The 20,680-nt window shown below is 39.9% G+C and overlaps 1 protein-coding gene across 2 annotated transcripts in view; it reads right to left on the reverse strand.

Annotated features, from left to right (window-relative positions):
• Nucleotides 1-3,182: 3,182 nt before the first annotated feature.
• METAP1 (methionyl aminopeptidase 1) overlaps nt 3,183-20,680 on the reverse strand; it is a 54,638-nt gene continuing 37,140 nt past the window's right edge. For both annotated transcript variants that reach the window (XM_027544005.1, XM_027544006.1), the window contains exons 8-11: nt 19,554-19,685; nt 16,609-16,752; nt 11,498-11,563; nt 3,183-8,817 (exon numbers count right to left, since the gene is read on the reverse strand). In XM_027544005.1, the coding sequence (XP_027399806.1) occupies nt 8,654-8,817; nt 11,498-11,563; nt 16,609-16,752; nt 19,554-19,685 (506 nt within the window). In that variant the 3' untranslated portion in view covers nt 3,183-8,653. The remainder of the gene's footprint in view (nt 8,818-11,497; nt 11,564-16,608; nt 16,753-19,553; nt 19,686-20,680) is intronic.

The raw sequence follows: 20,680 nt of genomic DNA on the forward strand, positions 1-20,680 counted from the left end.
TGCTTCCTGACCTGCATACAGGTTTCTTAAGAGGCAGGTCAGGTGGTCTGGTATTCCCATCTCTTTCAGAATTTTCCACAGTTAATTGTGATCCACACAGTCAAAGGCTTTGGCATAGTCAATAAAGCAGAAATAGATGTTTTTCTGGAACTCTCTTGCTTTTTCGATGTTGGCAATTTGATCTCTGGCTCCTCTGTCTTTTCTAAAACCTGCTTGAAATCTGGAAGTTCACGTTCATGTATTGTTGAAGCCTGGCTTGGAGAGTTTTGAGCTTTACTAGCATCTGAGATGAGTGTAATTGTGCTCTTCAAAGTGGTTGTCAGTTTTTGCAAATCACATGGGTATGAAATGACTAATTTGCATTTCCCTTAATTACTGAAGTCTTTCATTCTTTTGGTCATTTGTATTTTTTTTCTTCTGAGCTTCATTAGGTCCTGAAACCAGGTACCGTGGGTTTTTACTGGGTTTGAGTCCCAGCCAGGTAGGTTCAAGTCCCAAGTGAGGTTTTGGTGGGGTTCAAGTCCCAAGCAGGGTTTTGGCTGGGTTCGAGTCCCAGCACATGGGTTCAAGTCCCAATCTGAGGTAAATGGTTTCAGTACCTTTATTCATCAACTCTCAGAAAAGACAAGATTATGTGGTCAAAGTGAAAAAAGAAATCTAAGTGTACTGACAACATTCTTCTCCCCTCCCCTCTAACCAGAAGATTCTCTGCTCCTTGCCTGCCAGGCTTGGGCATACAGAGCGGAGGTGCCAGACTGAAGAAACCCAGGCAGAGGATGGATCCATTTCTGTAGAAGGCACACAGAGGAAAAGTCCAGGAGAGGAGGGGGCTGGAAGGAAGTAAAGGCGTCAAGCATGAGAAGATATTTGCCTTTCTCTGACTTAGATTACATTCCACTAAAAGTTATTACAAGACAATGGCTGTATTTCCCTGTGCTGTACAAAATATCTGAAATCGTGCAACTCTCACTGGGACTTGACTCCACAGTCATTTAGGTGAGATCACACACCCACCTGGTCTCAGGACTTAACGTAGCTCAGGTTCTTTTTAAGACTTCTTTATTCTAGATGCCAATCCTTTGCAAGTTTTATATTTTTAATATATTCTATATTTAAAAATTTTTATTTTAGTATGGTCAAACCTATCAGTGTTTTCCTGGTGCTGTTGTTAAGTAGCATTTAGGCTTCTTTACCCTGAGCAGAATAAAGCAGCAAACAAAAATGGTGCATAGTCTTAACATCCCAGTAATCCATTAACACAAAAATAAATGCATGAGGGCAATACATGCACGAGTTAGAACATTCAAATAGAGAAAATTACATGGGAAAGAAGAGTTAAACTTCCCCCCTCCCCCAAAATTAGTGACCACTGATAAGTTTATGTATCTTCCCAGAAGTTTCTATGAATGAAATAACATGTATACATATAATTTATACAAATGAATACTAATTAACACTATTCTGTGCCTTTTTATTTTTTCCACATATATCTTAAGACTGTTTTCATATCAGGACATTGATATACATATCTTTGGTTGAATTGAAAGCATGTGCTTTTTGTTTTAATTATTCTTCTGATTGATGTGGCTTAATTGCTCCCAAAATGAAAATAGAAAATGGCAGTTATGTTCAGGACTTCTTTTTGGATCTTTGGTGCATTTGAAGGACAAAGCAGTATAGCTTCTCTCATTTTATCTAGAGGGCTAGAGACTCAGTAGGGGCCCAAAGGGCTCTAACCTATTGTCCTACATAAACTGGAAGAAGAGGAAATTGAAACTAGCGTCTACCCCAGCTCTAAGAAATGTACTTTCATCTGGTTTGTTTTAGCTCAGCCTTCCAGGAATAAAGTATATTTTACTGCCTTAAGCAATTGCCGTAACAAAGAACATATGAGGGTAATAATGGAGAAGAGCTAATAATTCTTTTAAAAGATTCTTCCACTCATTCATGTATAACTCATGAGTTATACATGAATGAGAATGGCAAACATTTTACGTTCACCAATATGAGAAAGTAAAGCAATTTTAAGATAGTAAAATAATGGAACCCCAATTCTTGTAGCTGGTCAATTAGGAAGTTTACTTTTCATTTCTGTCACAGTGAAGTGTACATAGTCTTGAGCCAGCTAATTCAGTTTAACAGGTATGAGCATTTCCTGGATGAAAGCACAGTTGCCTCTTTGAAGGAACCAGTATAACCATGAAGGCTCTTGGATCATGGGACTATAGGTTTAAAGTATTTCTTGTTAAGATCCTTTCAATACATCCTCTTGGATGGCATCTAGGCTGTTATGTATATTGTGGAACCAAATAGTTTTTGGAAGAACACAGACAACACAGGGCTGAAAAACATTCACTAACCCTGGCTGTTCAAAATCAGAACTCTGCCAGCTTAAAAGTATTCTTGGGAATTTTTTTAAGTTTAAACTGCTTTATTGGATAAATGGTATATAAGTTTACCACAAATGGCTAATCTCTCCACTGTATATTTTATGAAAGCTAGTGAAAAACAATTTTTAAGGATCTAAAATTTTACAATACTACCAACTTTTAACAGCTTTTTGTTTCTCACTGAAAATGCTCATATACTTGGCATTTTTCAAATGTTACCAGCTTTTCCATTTTCAGCATGTTGGGCTATGTTGCTTTCTATTTAACCCACCTAGGGATGTTCACTGTGAAAAACAGGGTGTAAAATACATAGGCATGTCTGACTTGAACAAGGTCTTTATTACACGCACAGGGGACTAATATAAAGTAGAATGTGTGGAATGATGAGGTTTTTGAGGTGAGGGGACAAGTTGCATTATATCCAAACTTTGTTACAGTGGAGCTAGTTAATGTGTGTACAACTTAAAAACGGCTACACATAATGCTACTTCCATTTCTTTCATTTCAAAGCAAAAGTAAATGTAGCTGGTGATTCTCAAAGGTTTTGCTGACCTGGGGAAAAGAGAGCATATTTTACATGTGCAGAATGCTTTACAACATCTTCTGCTTGGCTGCCAGTCTCCCAAGTAGGCTGATGATCAAAGCCTTCGAGTAACGAACAGTTCTTTGGCCCTAGAGATACTGTGTGACCCAGAAAAAACGACCTACTCAACCAATTTTGTTTCAATTAATGTGCAAGATCAGACTCTTTGTCAGCAAATACCCTTTAGAAAAAATACACCACAAACCATATTTGGAAAACATTTAAGTATATTTAAACAGTTACTCAGATAATAAGTGCATAGAACTATAACAAGAAAATCATATCTTTAAAGAAACAATTTATGAAGTGAACTGGCACAGTGAACCAGTACATACAAAGTCCTCCATTATACAGATTTCTTTTGGTGGAACTTTATAAGAACAAAGCAGATGGGATGGGCTTTTTACTTGGGGGTGGGGAGATGGGCTTTTTACTGATTTTTACTGCACACAGATTTTTATCAAGCCAGACATCATAACAGAATTCACTGAGATGAGCTAATAGGCACATGCTCCCTTCAGGAAAGGAGTGCTGATTCACCACAGAACTACCCTGACTCTAGACAGGGGCTGAAATAGTCCTGATGACCAAGAATCAGATCTAGATGAAACAGTGGAAATTTGCTTTCAAATACCTGTTGCTTTTTTTTTTTGCAAATCTACATCTTAATACTAACAGTTCTTATCCTTGTCTATTTTGTTTCCTCAGAACCACCCAGGGCTCAGATGTACTGGTAAAGTTTGAAAAAATTCTACTCTAAATTTTCTGTTGACCTCTGACCCAAGTACTAAAATAAAGTGAATTTGATTTAGTCACGTTATATATAGAATAAAACAGTTGCTAAGCTCTGTGTCATTGCACAAATAGGATACCTCCTTAAAGAGATGGAAATTTGTCCAAGCCATGCAACTAGTTTAAAAAATTAGAGATCTCAGCCCTGGTGTCCTGCTTGTTGATCTTGGGAGTTTGTGACACCACGATGCAAATGTGCCTACACGCGTGTGGGAGTAAACCCTGCCATGTGTCTGTTGTTGGAAGTGGGGTGAGGAGTCTGGAGTACTAGTAAAAGGAAGGGCCAAGCACCCAGGAGTCAAAACAGTTATAAAAGCTCTGCAACAGTAAAAAGGCTGGACATGCACAAGAGAGATTATTTAAAATACTTTGAACTCTTAACATAAGTGGTAAGTGAAAATCTTTCCAGGAAGGCCTTCTGAGTGCTCCACATAAACTGGTTTTTAGCACATTTTTTTGGCAATATTGACACATATTTTAATATAATAGAATTACCATATACAGACAGCTCTGCTGTTGCTCACTTAAGTCCCCAGAATGAAAAGCAGCAGGTAACAGGTCACCAAGGCCACCTGACCCCCACCTTTCCTTTGTAAGATAACCAAATGCAAGACATTTTTTTTTTTAACACTTGGCACCAAAAGGAGTAAGAAGGCTGCCTACCCTTCTGAGTTGAGACTAAGTGGGGCCACAGAATTTCAGTAAATGGAGCCTGTGCTGCTTTTCTTTAGATGTTCATTTTTCTAAATCAAGCAAAACATGTTAATAACTTCTAGAATATCAGCATAATTCAGCCTGTATTGTAAAACCATATCCTTAAACCATGTCCAGATGTTTTTTCCCAGTCTATTAGAAAATGGGCTAAACATCCACATTACAAGCGGTACAATTTGCTCCTCTGGTAGCTAGAGAACACACACCATCAGATGTAGACAAAATCGTAGATCACACTATCTCAATCAATTACAGTGTTTCCAACTCTGAGACCACTAAAATATCTCCACCATCTCTATAGCATGTTTTGCCCTCAAGATTCACTGCATTTATTATTAAAAAATAGCTCATGGGTTTATGGGCTTCCCAGGTGACTCAGTGGTAAAGAATCTGTCTGCCAAGCAGGAGATGCAGGTTCGATCCCTGGATCAGGAAGATCCCTGGAGAAGGAAATGGCTACCCATTCCAGTATCTTGCCTGGGAAAGCCCATGGGCAGAGGAGCCTGAGGAGCCTGGCGAGCTGCAGTCCATGGGGTTGCAAAAGAGTTAGACACAACTTAGCAACAAGCAGCACACACATGATTTATGAAATTTAGAATACAGCAGAATCAAAACGAATTACTTCAATTAACTTTTAAACCAGTACCCTCCTAGTGAGATATGTTCCAAGAATAGGAGCAACCACAAATTTTGCACTTAGGTTGATTGTTGGTAGTGATTTTGGTGGTGTAATTCTGAAATTATTTTACATGTCATGTAGAATCAAGCAAATAAATATTAGTGTTGTTCAGAACCAAAATTCTCACTATGGGAGAAGGAAAATACAAATATGAAACAGGGAAGGGTGAGGAAGACTAGTGTTAAATTTGAAATCAAAGTATCAGAATGAATTCATGATTTATTTTTTAATTAATTTTTTAATTGGAGGATAATTACTTTACAATATTGTGATGGGTTTTGCCATACATCAACATGAATTTATAAAAAATGCAATTCCTGGCTCTGTTCCCTGAAAGGGCCAAGGAGCAATTAACACCCCAGCAGTACCCAGACCTTGATTTCCAAATGCCATTCCTCATGAAGAGAAACCAGGGCTCCTTGGAGAAGCAGCCAGTTCCCAGTCTGGGGCAGGAAAAGTATAAGACAAACTGAGAACATATGGCGAAAAGCAAGGACATGCCCAAAGACTGATAGGCATAGAGCAAAATGACCCACAAATAAGCTTAAAGGTGCTTCCACTGGCCAAACATGGAACATTTAGAGTGACCAACACTTTTAGAAACAATCAGTAAGCTAATGCTGATACTCAAAAAGAAGTGGGCAGAGTTGGGGGGAGCCTACTTCTTCAAGTGTCAGTTTCATAAGAGATCAAAAAATGGTGGAAAAGGTTCTACAGTTTAAAAAAAAAAAAAAAACAACCTACAGATGACAACTGAATGCCATGGGTTTGGACTCTGCATTTAAAAAAAGAACACTCTGGAGAAAGCTGACTCAGGTGTGAATGTGTACTATACAGACAACTCTGAATATTCAGTTCCTTGGGTGTGACAATGATCGTGTAGGAAATGTCCTTACGTTTTAAAAGAGATGCTGCGACAGTAACAGATAAAGTACGATGCCATTCCTCTCCAAAGAAAAATGCTTCTTATATCAAGAGACGAGGCACAGCAACAACTGCTGAATGCACGAAAGGGTATATGGGTATTTCGCTGCACTATCAACTTTCTGTAAATTCGAAAAATCTTCAAAAGTAAAAGCTGGAAGTTAGAAAAACGTGGGCTGGGGGAAGGGGGCAGAAATAGCTTACAGACACAATTTGGGGGCTTCAGCAAAGTGGAACATCCGTCTCAAATTTAATCAAACTCCGTGAAAAGCCAGAGCGAAGACAGGACAAACTGAGAAGTCAAGCTAAGATGGCAAATTCCTAAACATCTTCTTCCTATCAATTTAGACATGAGGGTGACAAGTAATATAAGACTGCTGGTGAATGGGTTCTAATTCACCTTTACACATTTTGTCACCAAAAGCCAGAAACTGAAGATGAAATGCAAACATGTTTCCCTTCTAAATTATAATTAAAAGGGGGCTGAACAACTGGTAGGGGAAAAAAAATATTTTAAAAGATAATACAGAAAAGAAAAAGTTAACACACTGACATTTTGAGAAGTTGGCAGAATGATAAAACTACCCTAGATGTTAATTCATCTAAATCTAGTAAACATTTGTAATTAGACATATACAATTAGACTATAGAGTCCCATGCTGTTTTTACATCTCCCAAACCGAGAAAGCATCATCACCAGTGTGGTGTTTTAACAACAACAAAAAACCATCCCACCAAGATTTTTTTCCTTGAGCTTGTTTTCTCAAAGTAGACACTGACTAAGCCCACACCACAAACTCCATGATCAGTACATAAAATGCTGCACTACCAGTGTGGCAATCTTTGTCTTAAACAACTCTCAGACACATGGTTACATGTCAAATACTACTGGTAGACTGCTGAACTAAACACAGGACTGGAATTTTTATACAGTCATTCAACATTAAAAAGTATTTTTACTAAAATCGTCATGAGTTTTTTAAATGGTGAAATCAGCCACTCCATTCCCACCACTTCTTTCTAAAATCCCAAACAAAATGCAGCAAAGTTAACGACCACGTGGCAGAATAATCAAACTTTTTAATCTCCCTTTACATATTATATTAACATTTATATTGCAAGGCATTCCATTCACAAATATTACAGTTTGATAAAAAACTTCACACACATACCCCCAAAAGTCTATACCAGATTCAGCCACATTACTAAATCATCAAAATAATAAAAAGTAATGAAAACATTATCGTGATTCCTTTAAAGCAAAAAAGGTCTGAGGCACTCTGGGAAAGATGTTCTCTTACAAGTGTGACATGTCAGTGTAATCCAATTATCTTCGCATACAGTTTCCAGATACCCGGTAATCAAGTATTCTCCAATGACAATGACTTTGATCTGTCTTCATGGATACTCTCCCATTTGGGACTGAACTACTGAAAGGAGCACAGATGCTGGGCAGCGGAGGTCATTTCTAACGAGGTTCCCAACTGTGTAAAGGAGAAGTGTGACTTCAGCACACCCAGGACAGCGCATCCCTACTCCAAGGGAACTGTCCAACCTCCAGAGACGTCCTTCCGCCCCACCACCAGCTTTACCAGACGTTAGCACTTCCAGACTCTGCTCCCTGCTGGAGAGGCTTCAGAACTGTCTCTTCCCCAACTTCCACAGGGCAGCCTCCAGCCTTCTCTGAGTATCTCTCCAAGGTTATGCCCTTGAAGTAGGACAGAGAGGGGAAGGGAGCATTTTTCCTCCCATCATGACCAAACAGAGGTCTGAAATAGCAATGTATTACAAAAACGTCATTCTCTGCAACAGCCAGCTTCTGTTTGGAACACAGCTGTTTCTGCCATAAACTCGACTTTTAAAAACCTGATAACCTTTGTCCAAAGTGGATTTTGCCCCATACATTCACTCACACAGAGCCCACACTGGAGGGTCTCACTGACCGAGTGCTTTCTTATGCACAATTATAAGCGTCAATAATTAGCAGGGCAAGGAGGGAAGTCAATTTCCAGCTGGGAATTAAATCACTGCAAACGATGGGTCCGTTTATCACAGCACAGAACTCCATCAGGGAAGAATCAGTACAAACTCCAGGTCACATAGTATTCAGTAATTACATACATGGAATTTAAAATGTATACGTATATACTTCCACACATACATAATAATAAAAAAAATCGGGAGCAACGTATGTCGCAGAAGTCTCAAGGATTCTCTTCTCCAGCACTCACCTGGAAAGCAGCTGGCGGTGCTGGCCCAGCGGTGGCAGTGACAGAAGCAACTAGAAGCAGGTTTAAGTAAAAGTGCTCAAAGGGCAAGGAAGAAAAACGGGTGCAGAGATCTGTGTGTGGGGCGGGGGGGAGGGGAGTTGAGAAATGCTTCCTTTATTCTTCTTGACCTTTTCAGACCCAAGACAAGTTCTTGAGGACACATGTCAGATGTTGTAGTCCTTCCTTATCGATAGTCAAAACAAAACAAGTAATAAAAAAATTTCCTCTTCCATTCTGTACTCTCAATAAAATGCGGAGTACAGCCAGAAAGTATAACTGAGATGTGCCGTCTTGGGGGAAATTAAAACTGGGACATGAAGTGAGGCTGCGCGCTATCAAGCCGCCGGGTTAGGATCTCACAGCCAGTGTCCGTGACCAGCAGAGTGTGCTCGAACTGGGCAGACCGCTTCCCGTCTCTTGTCACCGCCGTCCAGCCATCCGGCCAGGTTTCATCCTGCCATCCGCCTTAAACGAACAAACACCATCTCTTAATTCTACCACTCAGTCCTTTTTCTAAGTACACTCTAGGGAAGTGTACTTGCCCGTGCCCCTCTATCCTTGGGTAGCTCAGAAAATTAATCTTACAATTCATTATTAAGATTCCTGTGTACACATCATCTGTTTAAGCTAAAGCCTTTCCAACTTCATTTTGGTCTTTAGTTCAATGAAGCAATAATATGTTTAAATTTTACAACTTCACGTTTTGTATACTTCTCAACTACTGAATGAAGATGCTGTTTCCAAAATAAAGGCACTCAGCTTCCTTTTTGTAAATGTACTGATTACCACTCATCCCAGGATTGCATTAAAGAATTTAGCTCTCTCCTGATATAACTTTGGCATCTGACTAAACCATAGCCAGTGTATATTGTGAAGGAAATAAGATAACTTTTTATACTTTTATGATAACATTTAATTCCTGTGTAACTTTTAAATGGCAGGCACATAAATGGTGAGAACAGATTATACTGTGAAATTTTTGTAGGCCACGCCCCTGTAACCAGAAAGAGGGCAAAGAGAAAGAAACAGGAGTTTAGCAAGAGAATTTAAAAATTATGATGAGGCAGAATGGGTTAGAAAGGAAATAACAGTGAAAGAAGCTGGGAGACGAAGGAAAATGAGAGGAGAAAATGGGCGTGAGATGTAGGGCAGGGAAGACAGCAGCGGAATTACAAGGTTCTACAATTCCAGACACTACTAAAAAAGCATACAGAGATGTTCCTGTCTCCAAATTAGATGTTAAAAAATAATAGTAATATTCTTTATTTTGAATACTCTTTACCAAACATTAGATCTTACTGCCTCAGACAAATCCCAGAGTATAAAGTAGTGAGGTAACCTACTTCTGCAACATTAAATCCCAGTCTAAGAAGAAAATATGAGGCAGCATAAAGAAAGTTAACTCATGCTTTGTCAACCATCTAACGATGAGTGAATAGATAGTTTTCAATGTAATGAATGATCTTTTCACAAATGGATTTAAGACATTAATACTTCTTTAATTTTACTGTTATCTGCTAAAACAGATTCTTTACTAAATGTCAAGTCAAATATATTTGACTACTGTTCTGAGAAAATTCCTCTTCGAATTAAGACACTTTCCACTATGGAGCTGAGACTTAGCCCAGCTTAGTTACACTGAAGTATATCTGGTATAATTTGATGATTACCTGAACCAGCTCAACACAATGTTATTTGCTTACTCCAGGAAACACCACTTGGAAGTGAAGAAGTGAAGTCGCTCAGTCATGTCTGACTGTTTGCAACCCCCATGGACTGTACCCTACCAGGTTCCTCCGTCCATGGGATTTTCCAGGCAAGAATACTGGAGTGGATTGCCATTTCCTTCTCCAGGAGACTTTCCTGACCCAGGAACTGAACCTGGGTCTCCCAAATTGTAGGCAGACGATTCCAAAATACACGTTCCTCTCCTTGTCCTTGCCTTTCTCTGCCATCATACTTACTTATCTTGCAACTGCTTATGCGGGGTCATCATTCTTCTGGGGAGTGACAAAAACAGTATCTTACACTTGTACAGCCCTTTAAAGGTACTCTGCGTTCATACAAACCATCTCACTTAATTCTTACCACAGCCCTGGGCATTCAGATAAAAGATAAAGGTTGTAACTTGCATCTTACAGAAAAGGGAACTAAGGATCAGGTTAAGAAGGCAGCCTCTAAAACAACCTCCAATGCTTCCCTTCAGTGTGGACTGGGTTTAGTGACTCACTTCTAAGGAAGAAAACCTGGTAGAAGTGATGGGGTATCTATCACTCTCAAGATTAGGTTATAAAAGACTGGAAGGATCCTGAGGGGACTCCATTAACACAGGGGACAGGACGCAAGAGCCCTACGACTGCTGCATCCCTCTGCATCCCCTAATCTCAACAGACAACTGGTGAAGGAGGCCCCGGTTATTACTCCGACAGCCTCAGTGAGAGCGCGAATCGTGACACAGATCACGGCTGTCATGTGCCTGTCACAGCGACCAACGACTGCAGGGACATAAAACTGCCAGTGCAAAGCATGTCTGGGCTGGGCTTTCTCCACAGCAGTTGTCTGATGGCAGCACCTGATGACCAAAGTGCAGACCCTGAAGAGGCAGGACAGCTCATGACTTCAGAGTCCCACAAGTTCTGCTACGTAACTAGCTAAGGGACTCTGGGCAAGTTACTGAACACTTAACCTCTTCAAAAATCAGTTTGTTCTCATGGATAATGGGGACAGCACCTCTACCTCATAGGTTGTGGAGAATTAAATAACTGTGTTTGCCTCAAAAAAAAAGGCTCTAATTTCCTTTTCTCCCCTCTTTCTCACCCACACCAAGACACGCAACAGTTTCCACACGGCCTTGATTGATGGAGGCAACTAATTATTACAATACACCCTTTGACAGAAGCTTTATGAAAAGGGACCAGGACTCAAGTACTTCAGCATCTACTCACAGCAGACGAATTACCATGGAGAAAGTACCGCTTTCTTGCCAACCATTACAATTTTCGGTTCTCTACATGATACTGAATCGAGTTCGAGAGGGGGGGAGTGGAAATGAAGCAAAATCGAGCAGACTACTAATCTGATCATGAGTAACCAAACGTAAATAAAAATTCAATTACAGAATGTTACGGCATCCCTTTTTCCTCACCTTCACAAATCATTGGCTCAATTGTAAATACATGACCAGCCTTCATCACTCCAACTGCTTTATTTTCTGAAATTAAAAAAAAAAAAAAAATCTCAGAACACAGCAAAAAACCTACAGCATATTGTTAAACACTTCCCTGGAAAAAGTACACAACTTACATTCCCATGAGTGATTCTTATATTAATGAATTTCTCCTCTCCTGACTCCCCTTTCTTAAAGCAGATCATTCAGCAAACAGGGGGGCTCTGAAAACCTCCTACTCTGGGGCAGATATTGTCCTAGGCATACTTCATTTTGCTTGTTTTCTCTAGGAAAATACAGAGATGCCCTAGACTGGATTTCAGATGTAGTTAGCACTCTGTGAAAGCAAAAGTACCTCCATTTATGTTATAGCAGGGTTAGAATAGCAATTATATAACCAACGAAGTTCCATACTTATCCAAGTACCACAGTATAAAGGAGAACAAGATATTTCAGACTATGCCAGAAGTTGCGCATCTCCTGGCTGGGACAGGAGTGGGTATGGATATGGGGGTGGAGGTAGGGCACAGCCCACGGAAACAACTGTACCATTTTTAGAAAGTTTTGTAAACTGTCTTATCTTGGAAAGGGAAAAAAAGCCCCTGCGCACTAACCTACTTTTTTTTTTTTAATGCTGGCAGGATTATTCCTTTTTTTACTGGAAACAAAATTTCCATTTCTCCCTCCTATTTTGTCCAAATTTGCCAATATATATTTTTAAGGATCATCATGAGAAACTCAACTGTTAGTGTCCAGATTTGCCATCTCCCCAAAAAGGCCAAAAATTTGAAAGAGGTATAGGTCTTTTTAGACAATCTCAAAAATGGAGAACAGGTTAACTTTCAGAATAAAAATCAAGAGCTGGTAAGAGCATCAGTGAACGGATGGCTGCACTTTCTCTGCCTGACCACCAGGTGGCGAGAGCTCAGCTTTCAGGCTTTCTTGATAAGACCGCTGTGCTTCCAGATGGTGACCCATGTATCCACTGGATGGATTCAACAGGCTGATTCTATTTAACAGCTCTGCCTAGGTTTGTTCTAACTTCACCCTCTTGTTTACATTCCTGCACATCTTTCCTCGTGAACAGCAATCATGCTGCTTTCCACTATCTTAGGTATTGCCAAAATAAACAACCTACAGATTCCAAATCAGGAGTTTCTAAAATATTATAAAAATCTGAGGGGCAAAAATAATTTTGACTTTTTATCTCTAATTTCATGAACTTTCCCTCCAAATGGCATGCAACTTACTACATATATAGACTTGGTCATATGCCCTTGGGGATATCAAAAGAGTCAGTGCAGTATCACAGAAATAAAAATGGCTAAAGGAATCGAGAACTGTACTGGCGGATACAGCAGCACCTGGGTGCATGAGGCTAAACACTTGGAAAGTGGCAAGTCAGAATGTACATGTAAAACATATGCCGATTTCAAAGATAAAAAAAGCATGGACTATATCTCAATGATAGTTTTACACTGATTAAATGTTGAAATGCTAATATTTTTAATGTAACAGATTAAATAAAATGTAAAATTAACTGTTTCTTACTTTTGAATATGACAACTAGAAGTTTTAGTATTACATGAAAGTGAAAAAGAAAATGAAGTCGCTCAGTTGTGTCCAACTCTCCAACCCCAGGGACTGTAGCCCACCAGGCTCCTCCGTCCGCACTGTAGGCAGACACTTTACCGTCTGGGCTACCACAGAAGTCCTTAGTATTACATATGTGCCTCACATAATTCCACTGGTCAGTGCTGATGAAGAGAATCCAAGTTCCACTCCTGTTCCTGCCACTGATTCACTGTTCAAGAAGTTACAATTCCCAGCTCACTTTGGCTCATGGTTTCAGTTTCTCATCACAGCTCATTCAACAAAAACACACCCTCCGAGTATCTACACCATAGCAGATAATACGGCTGAGTACTTCTACAAAAACATGCACCTACTCTACTGTCTGCCTCACAGCATTACCGTGATCTAAATTCTCAAGGTAGGGCAGTATCACCTTTACTTCCAAACCATGATGATAAGGAAGCACATAAGCGCTCATCTTAACAAAGACCTCTTTTATACAGGACGTGGAGGGAAGTTACACAATTTCCTGGTTTCACACTCAGTTGCTTAGGAATACAGAGTTATAAGTTAAAGAAGGGATCATTTACATTCAAAAGCCTCTGCTGTACAAAGACTCCAATAGCTTCCTTTAATGCTTCCCTAAAGAGACCACAACATATTTTATTTTAACCCATTTAACACTTGACTTTTCATAAATACAGCAAAGTGGATAAAATGAAGTATACATGGGTCCTTGTCTCTTTTTTCAGAATTGTTTATTTCTAATTAAGCAGCTTAACATGAAACTCAAGAGGCATATCTTGTATAGCAGCGGGGCCGTACCGTGCGGACACTATCATCACCGTAGCGCCTTCTCCCATAAATTTTATTTCCTTCAAAAAATCTCTCTTCATGACACATACCCACTGCTACACCTAAAACAGACAACTAGTAAGAATCCACCACACAGCACAGGGAACTCTACTCAACACTCTGTAATGACCTGCATGGGAAAAGAATCTTAAAAATGAGTGGATATATGTGTATGTATAACTGATTCACTTTACTGTTTTTTGGGGGGCTCAACAGTAAAGAATCTGCCTGCCAAGCAGGAGATGCCAGTTTGATCTCCTGGAGAAGGAGATGGCAACCCACCCCAGTATTCTTGCCTAGGAAATCCCATGGACAGAGGAGCCTGGCAGGCTACAGTCCATGGGGTTGCAAAAGAGTCAGACACAACTTAGCGACTAAGCAACATTAACTGAGTCACTTTGCTGTACACCTGGAACTAGCACAACACTATAAATCTACTATATTCCAATAAAAATTAATATAAATAAATAAAGCCTCTCTTTATACAATCCATACCTAAATGTGAGTGCTATCTCTGCAAGTAAGGGTGCTTTTCTCATTCTCTCCCTTGCCCACACTTTTTCCACACGCAAAACACACGCATGCACACGTGTGGCACACAGCAGTGTCATCAGAATAGCTACTTCCACTCTGTTAAAGGGAATGCACAATAGGTGACCAAGGGCTGAGCAGGAAGGAACAAAGTCGGCTACTTATTATCTATTGCTAGCTTTTACTTTGTGCACAATTCCAGCTGAAATAAAAAGGACCCTGTGGTCTGCTAATAAATGCTTATTGATTTATGTCAAATGCTGTGCTTAATTGACTTCTCTAGCTTCTCCTGTTGAGAGGTTTCTCACTCATTTCCCCTTCTTGTGGCAACTACTGATATCTTGGATTTTACCAGCTCACATCTGGATTTATGAAAACAACTGTGCATTAGGCTGACAAGCCCGCTGGCTCATACCTGCAATACATCCCAGACACCACTGGTAAATTTATCTTCTCAAAATAACAATTTCACCTTGCCATTCTCCTGCCAAAAAATCTTCTGCAATTCCTTAAAAATGAAGTCAGATATCTTCCATCTGGCACTGCCCACTTCTAGCTCACACATAACTCTCAGACTAAGCTTATCTTGTCTCTGTTCAGTCTGTCTCAACCTGAAGCATCTATTCATGTTTCCCCACCGTTGCCTGGAAAATCCCATGGACAGAGGAGCCTGGTGGGCTGCAGTCCATGGGGTTGCTAAGAGTCAGGCACGACTGAGAGACTTCTCTTTCACTTTTCACTTTCATGCATTGGAGAAGGAAATGGCAACCCACTCCAGTGTTCTTGCCTGGAGAATCCGAGGGACGGGGGAGCCTGGTGAGCTGCCGTCTATGGGGTCGCACAGAGTCGGACACGACTGAAGCGACTTAGCAGCAGCAGCACCATGTGGAATGCTCTTTCTCATCTTCCCCAGCAAACCAAAATCTCATTCTTTATTTCTCCCACAAGACTCAGCGCCAAACTGCTTACATCCTTACTAGGCAGCAAGGGAAAGGCTGACTCTAGAAAGGCAGACAGAACCCAGGTACCAATCCTACCCCTGACATTTATTCACTAGTTTGTGTGGACTTAAGTAAATCAGTTCCCTAAGCACAGACTCTGCTTGTTAAAAAGAGAGCTAAGAAATTATTCATAGAGTTGTGATGCACAAACGAGATAACATAAATCATCACCATCTTCATTCTAAGAGTTAACTTTAAGTGCTTTCCAAGCAAGATCTCATTTAATTCTAGTAACAGTTCTAGAGTAGGTACCATTCCCTGATATTGTATGTATGAGCAAACCTAAGCCCAAGAAGGTACATCAAAGTCTCTACATAGCAGTGACTCCTCTATATTTATTAAATTCCTTATGTTGCCTAATGTGGATAGCTTTCATTTCCAGCACTAAATAACAAACTTACTCCCGTGTGTCTTATCTCTTCAAGAGAAAAGGTTCTGTAAGACTAATTATCCAACACTTCCTTGTTAATCTATCAGACAGCACTCAATTTCAGGAAAGGATACTTTGTCTATTCTCCTCTATTTATACCAACAAAGAACACAGTATCTGACATATATTAAGAACTCAAATCAAACTCAGCAGAATCAGTTTCATCTAAGGAGTCAGAATATATGTGGCAGGCAGTGTTGGCCGTTCACCAAAATTACTATTTTCCTTTTCTTCCAAAGTACTCAGCAGGATCACATTTCCCTACCTCCCTTGCAGTTAGTGTAGCCATATGACTGAATTCCTGCCAATGAAAAGTAAATGTAAGTGACTTGTGCCAAGTCCATGTTGGCCCACTAAAACCTCCCAAGCATACCCCTCCATGCTTCTCCCCTCCCCCCCAGTATCTTTAAGATCAGAAAGGGAACCCCCAAAGTGACCCTGAAAGCTATGTGTTGAAAGTGACAAGCGCCTGCATCAAAGAATAACTGTTCCACGCACCCCCAACAGTAACCACACACTCAGGATCTGGACTACTGTGAGCAAGGTATGTGCAGAGTATACACATTTTGGGGAGCTATTTATAACAGCTAATAGATTATTCTAATAGATACAAAACTGTGGGTCCTGTCAAATGTTTGGGGAAAAAATATCTGCTAAATAAACAGTTAGCCAATACAAACTCTTTGGACAGTACTTACTGGCGTAGTGGGGTACATTGGGGGCTGTATGAAAAAGCTTGTGAATTCCATGCCCACAGTAACTTCGAACAACTGAAAATCCATTTGCTTGTGCATGCTTCTGGATAATGTTTCCCAATTCTCTGTATCGAACACCAGGCTTTACTGAAACGAAAAGAGAAGACTCGTGGCAAAGGGAAAGAGTAACTGATAATTACTAAGCAATCACTATCTATGCCAGGAACCATTCTGAAGGTTTTACACGCCTACACGTAAGACTTTCAAGATGAGGAAATCGAAGCTCAGAGAGGTTAGACTGCCAGGAAACGATGAAGCTGAGAGTCAAGCTAGCAGCACCTGGTTCCTCCTTTGCTGCAGAAGAGGAGGGGCTGTGCAGCAGTCAGGGGCTGGGAGCAGCACCACTTGCTCTCTGAACAAACAAAGAGACTGGAAAACACACTTCTCTTCCTCACCTTCTCTAAGGTCAGTGGGCTTTCCATTAAAGCGAGCAGGAGAGATAAGAGAATAAAGAGCATCAGGAGAAAAAGGAACATTCATAAGGAAACTGACTTGTCTTTGGTTTCAGTCTGGTCGACTTTTCAAAGAACTGCTTCCCCTGGGCATCTTTATCCCCATATAAGTGGTTCTCAAATTGTTCATTTGCCTCTCAAGAAAATCTTGGGAGTAGGATGTAGAAAGGTACTTCTCACTATATACTTCCTGCCCTGTTTATTTTTTATGACTTTTACCATTGTTTAAACAAAAACCAGAAGAAGTGGTTCTTATTGCTGTTACGGCTCTCCTAGCACTGGGACCCCAGGATTTGGGCTCTGCCGGATTCGTGGGGGGTCCAGCCACAGTACTGGGGGTCCCCCCCTCCCTACAGTCTCTTTCTCTGCCAGCTTATTTCCAACCTGAGGTTCAGACACACCACATCCTCTCCAGCCAATCACATTTCTGGGCAAATGGCTTAAGGATTCATTTTCATAACATTTACTTGCTCTTAACCGTATGGACCAGCTTGGTTGTTTTTTTATTGGGAGGTAGGGCAGGGGAGATTAATGATTTCTGAGGAACATGCTGACTTGCATAATGATTTTCTTGCATTCCCACCCAAGCCTTCTTACCAGCCCCAGTCAGCAGGGAGGAAAGCAAAATTTTAACCCATGCTGCACATACAATAAAGGAAATACCTGTTCAACAATAATGATGCAGTGTGAGAATGGAGACTTCTCCCTAATTCTCAAGCCAGAGGCAATTCTGGTCCCAGGGGTACACTTCATAGAATCTGGAGACATTTTTTTGGCTGTCACAACCTGGAGAGGTGGTGCAACCGGCCTCCAGTGAATAGAGACCAGGCATGCTACTAAGCATCCTGTGGTACACAGGACAGGCCCCCACGACACAGCATCATCAGACTCAAAATGCCACAAACGTGCAGGCTGAGGAGCCCTATTCTGGAAAGCTAATTTCACAGTTGGTCCAACTCTCCACAGCTCTGAACCAGGATGGGCAGTCAAATTATCAGAAAACAACAGGCAGGAATGATCCATACATAGGAGTTAATAGCACTTTCCAGAGATTAGGCAACCTCTACTCTTGGTTGTCTACTGTTCTAAAGATTTTAGTTCCTTAGCAAGTTTCATTCCTATGACTTTGTAAAACAACATTCCAGCCATCTGGTTATTTTGATCAACTCATAGAGAAGCAAAAGAGATATAAATATTAAACTCTAAAAATTATTTAAACCTAAAGCTTCCAAAATAAGATACTAAATATTAAAGTTCTCATCTCACAATACCACCGTGAATATCAAAGTTTTCAAGTATAATCAACAGTGAATTAAAAGGAAAGGAAAATCTCACATACTGATATATAAAAATAATCACATGCTTTCACTTTTCATTCCTCTGATTTTATTAAATTAGTAAAAATTATACCATCTCCTTTATTTGCCTAAGAACGCTGTCCTGTCCTATACAGTGTAGATGATACATCAGATCTATTTAATGGTGGGGCAGGGCTGAATAATACACTGATCAGTAATGCTCAAACGCTGTGAATTCCACCTCAAGAGTTGTTGGCCCTCAAACTGTCCTTCTAATAGTCTGTTTACATTTGCAACAAGCCTTTCTTTCTCTTTCCTCACAAGATATTGCATAAATTTTTAAAAACCATGGATAAACTGTTTGTACGAACAAAGACAGACACAGTCTGAGAAAAGTCCCACAGAAATACACCTCACCAAAGACATTATTCACTGTAATAGCAAGACACCTGGAAAATACCAAAATCCAGGAGGGGAAAAGTTGTAGACGTTTTTATACTGTGGAATAAAACATAAAGCAATGAAAAGGATAGGTAGATCTATGCATGCAGGCATGTACATGTTCTAATATGGAAAGATCTCTAAGCTATTATTAGTTGAAAAAGTACTAAATTACATAATACTACAATATTATGATTCCATTTAACCTAACTGAACACATACATGTGTAATAATGTACTATGGAGAAAAAAAAACCTAAATGTTAAAAATGGACACCTCTAGAAAAGAGACATTTAAAAAAAGGAAAGGCAAGTATAAAGGAAAATCACCCATGTTTTCCTCTCATAATCTGATGCAGTCTTATAGTTTTTTATAATAAGAGATCAGAACACTTATGAAAGAATTAAAAAGTAGGAGAAAAGTTACAGTCTGGAACTATCAATACATTCTTCCCCATTTATCAGTAAATGAAAAGGAAGATAAATCATAGAAGAGACAAAGGAATAAGCAATAATTCAGTCCATCTTCATCAAGGGATTCTCAAGTCATCTTTAAACCTACTGCTGCCAAACCCAAAGCTAACTCAGGTCGGGCAGAAGCACAGCTGGAAGGGACCAGGCATGCATGGTGCAATGTCAGGTCACTCGAGCCCCACACTACTCAGCAGCTTCAGCGGGTGCCCAGCCCTGAGGCTCACCTGCGTCAATGGCTTGCATCAGGCACTCATACGTGGTCTGAACCAGTTTCCGAGCTCCCTCATCCACGTCTCCAACAAAAAATGTTTCATTCAGGTCCCCATGATAACCATTCCGATAAAGAGTGATGTCCACTGCAAAAGAATGTGCAAACATAAAGACCACATTTGTTTTTATCTCAAAATTCAAATTCTGCTGACATGACAGAATCAAGCAGGTTAATGAAAAAAATAACTTCTAAGCAACACCAATGAATAAATAACTTAACACCCAATAGATATTTCTTGTCTATAATGCACCTAAACTCACTGCAGAGGACAGGTCTGTGGTCACATAGCACAAGCCAGACAGGCTTCAAAGCTCTTAGAACAGCGATTAAATCGTTTATGGCAAAAGAATAATGTATCCCCCCGGATACATTCCAGCAAGATCAATAACCCAAGTTAATAACATTAAACAAAGGACTCTGCCACACTGTGACATCAAACAGAAAATACTGCTTTCTTTCATTATCTTTAACAAGTTTTTCCTCATCCTAGTCAATCAATAAACAGAAACATTTACACTATTCTACAGTTATTTTTCAAAAACTCATTTGCCTTTCACTTATTTGTGACTATTCATACTTCTCTTTGTCTTCATGTTTAAAAATACAGATTACCACTACACCACTACGCCACACTAAGCTAAATGTATCCTCGAGAGCACACTGAATTAGTATTTTTAAACCATAAATCTTCAATCAAGTTATAATATCACAGTATAGATGTATTGGCTCTAGCACAACACACACATTCCTGAAAAACCTCATAATATATGCATGCAAAAAAAAAAATAGAGCTTATATGTAAATTAGCATTGGGCAGACCTCTCAAAACCTAGGGAGTTTTATAAACTGATACTCCAACTGTAGCAAAAACAATTCATATAAAAACAGTGTCAGTCAAGTCTCCACTACCATTCACAGCCAGCATCACAGTTTGTCCATTCTCTGTAGCCTTTAACACTTGGGCTCATGCTTCCTTGTTTGATACATAGATTCTTAAAGGTATCTGATTATTAAAGAAACCAAGTTCATCACTATTAAAAATATCATCGAGGGGAGTCTAACTCATCAATTTATTTTTTA

This window comes from Bos indicus x Bos taurus, chromosome 6, assembly GCF_003369695.1.
Source record: "Bos indicus x Bos taurus breed Angus x Brahman F1 hybrid chromosome 6, Bos_hybrid_MaternalHap_v2.0, whole genome shotgun sequence".
In the NCBI taxonomy this organism is placed as follows: Eukaryota; Metazoa; Chordata; class Mammalia; order Artiodactyla; family Bovidae; genus Bos; species Bos indicus x Bos taurus.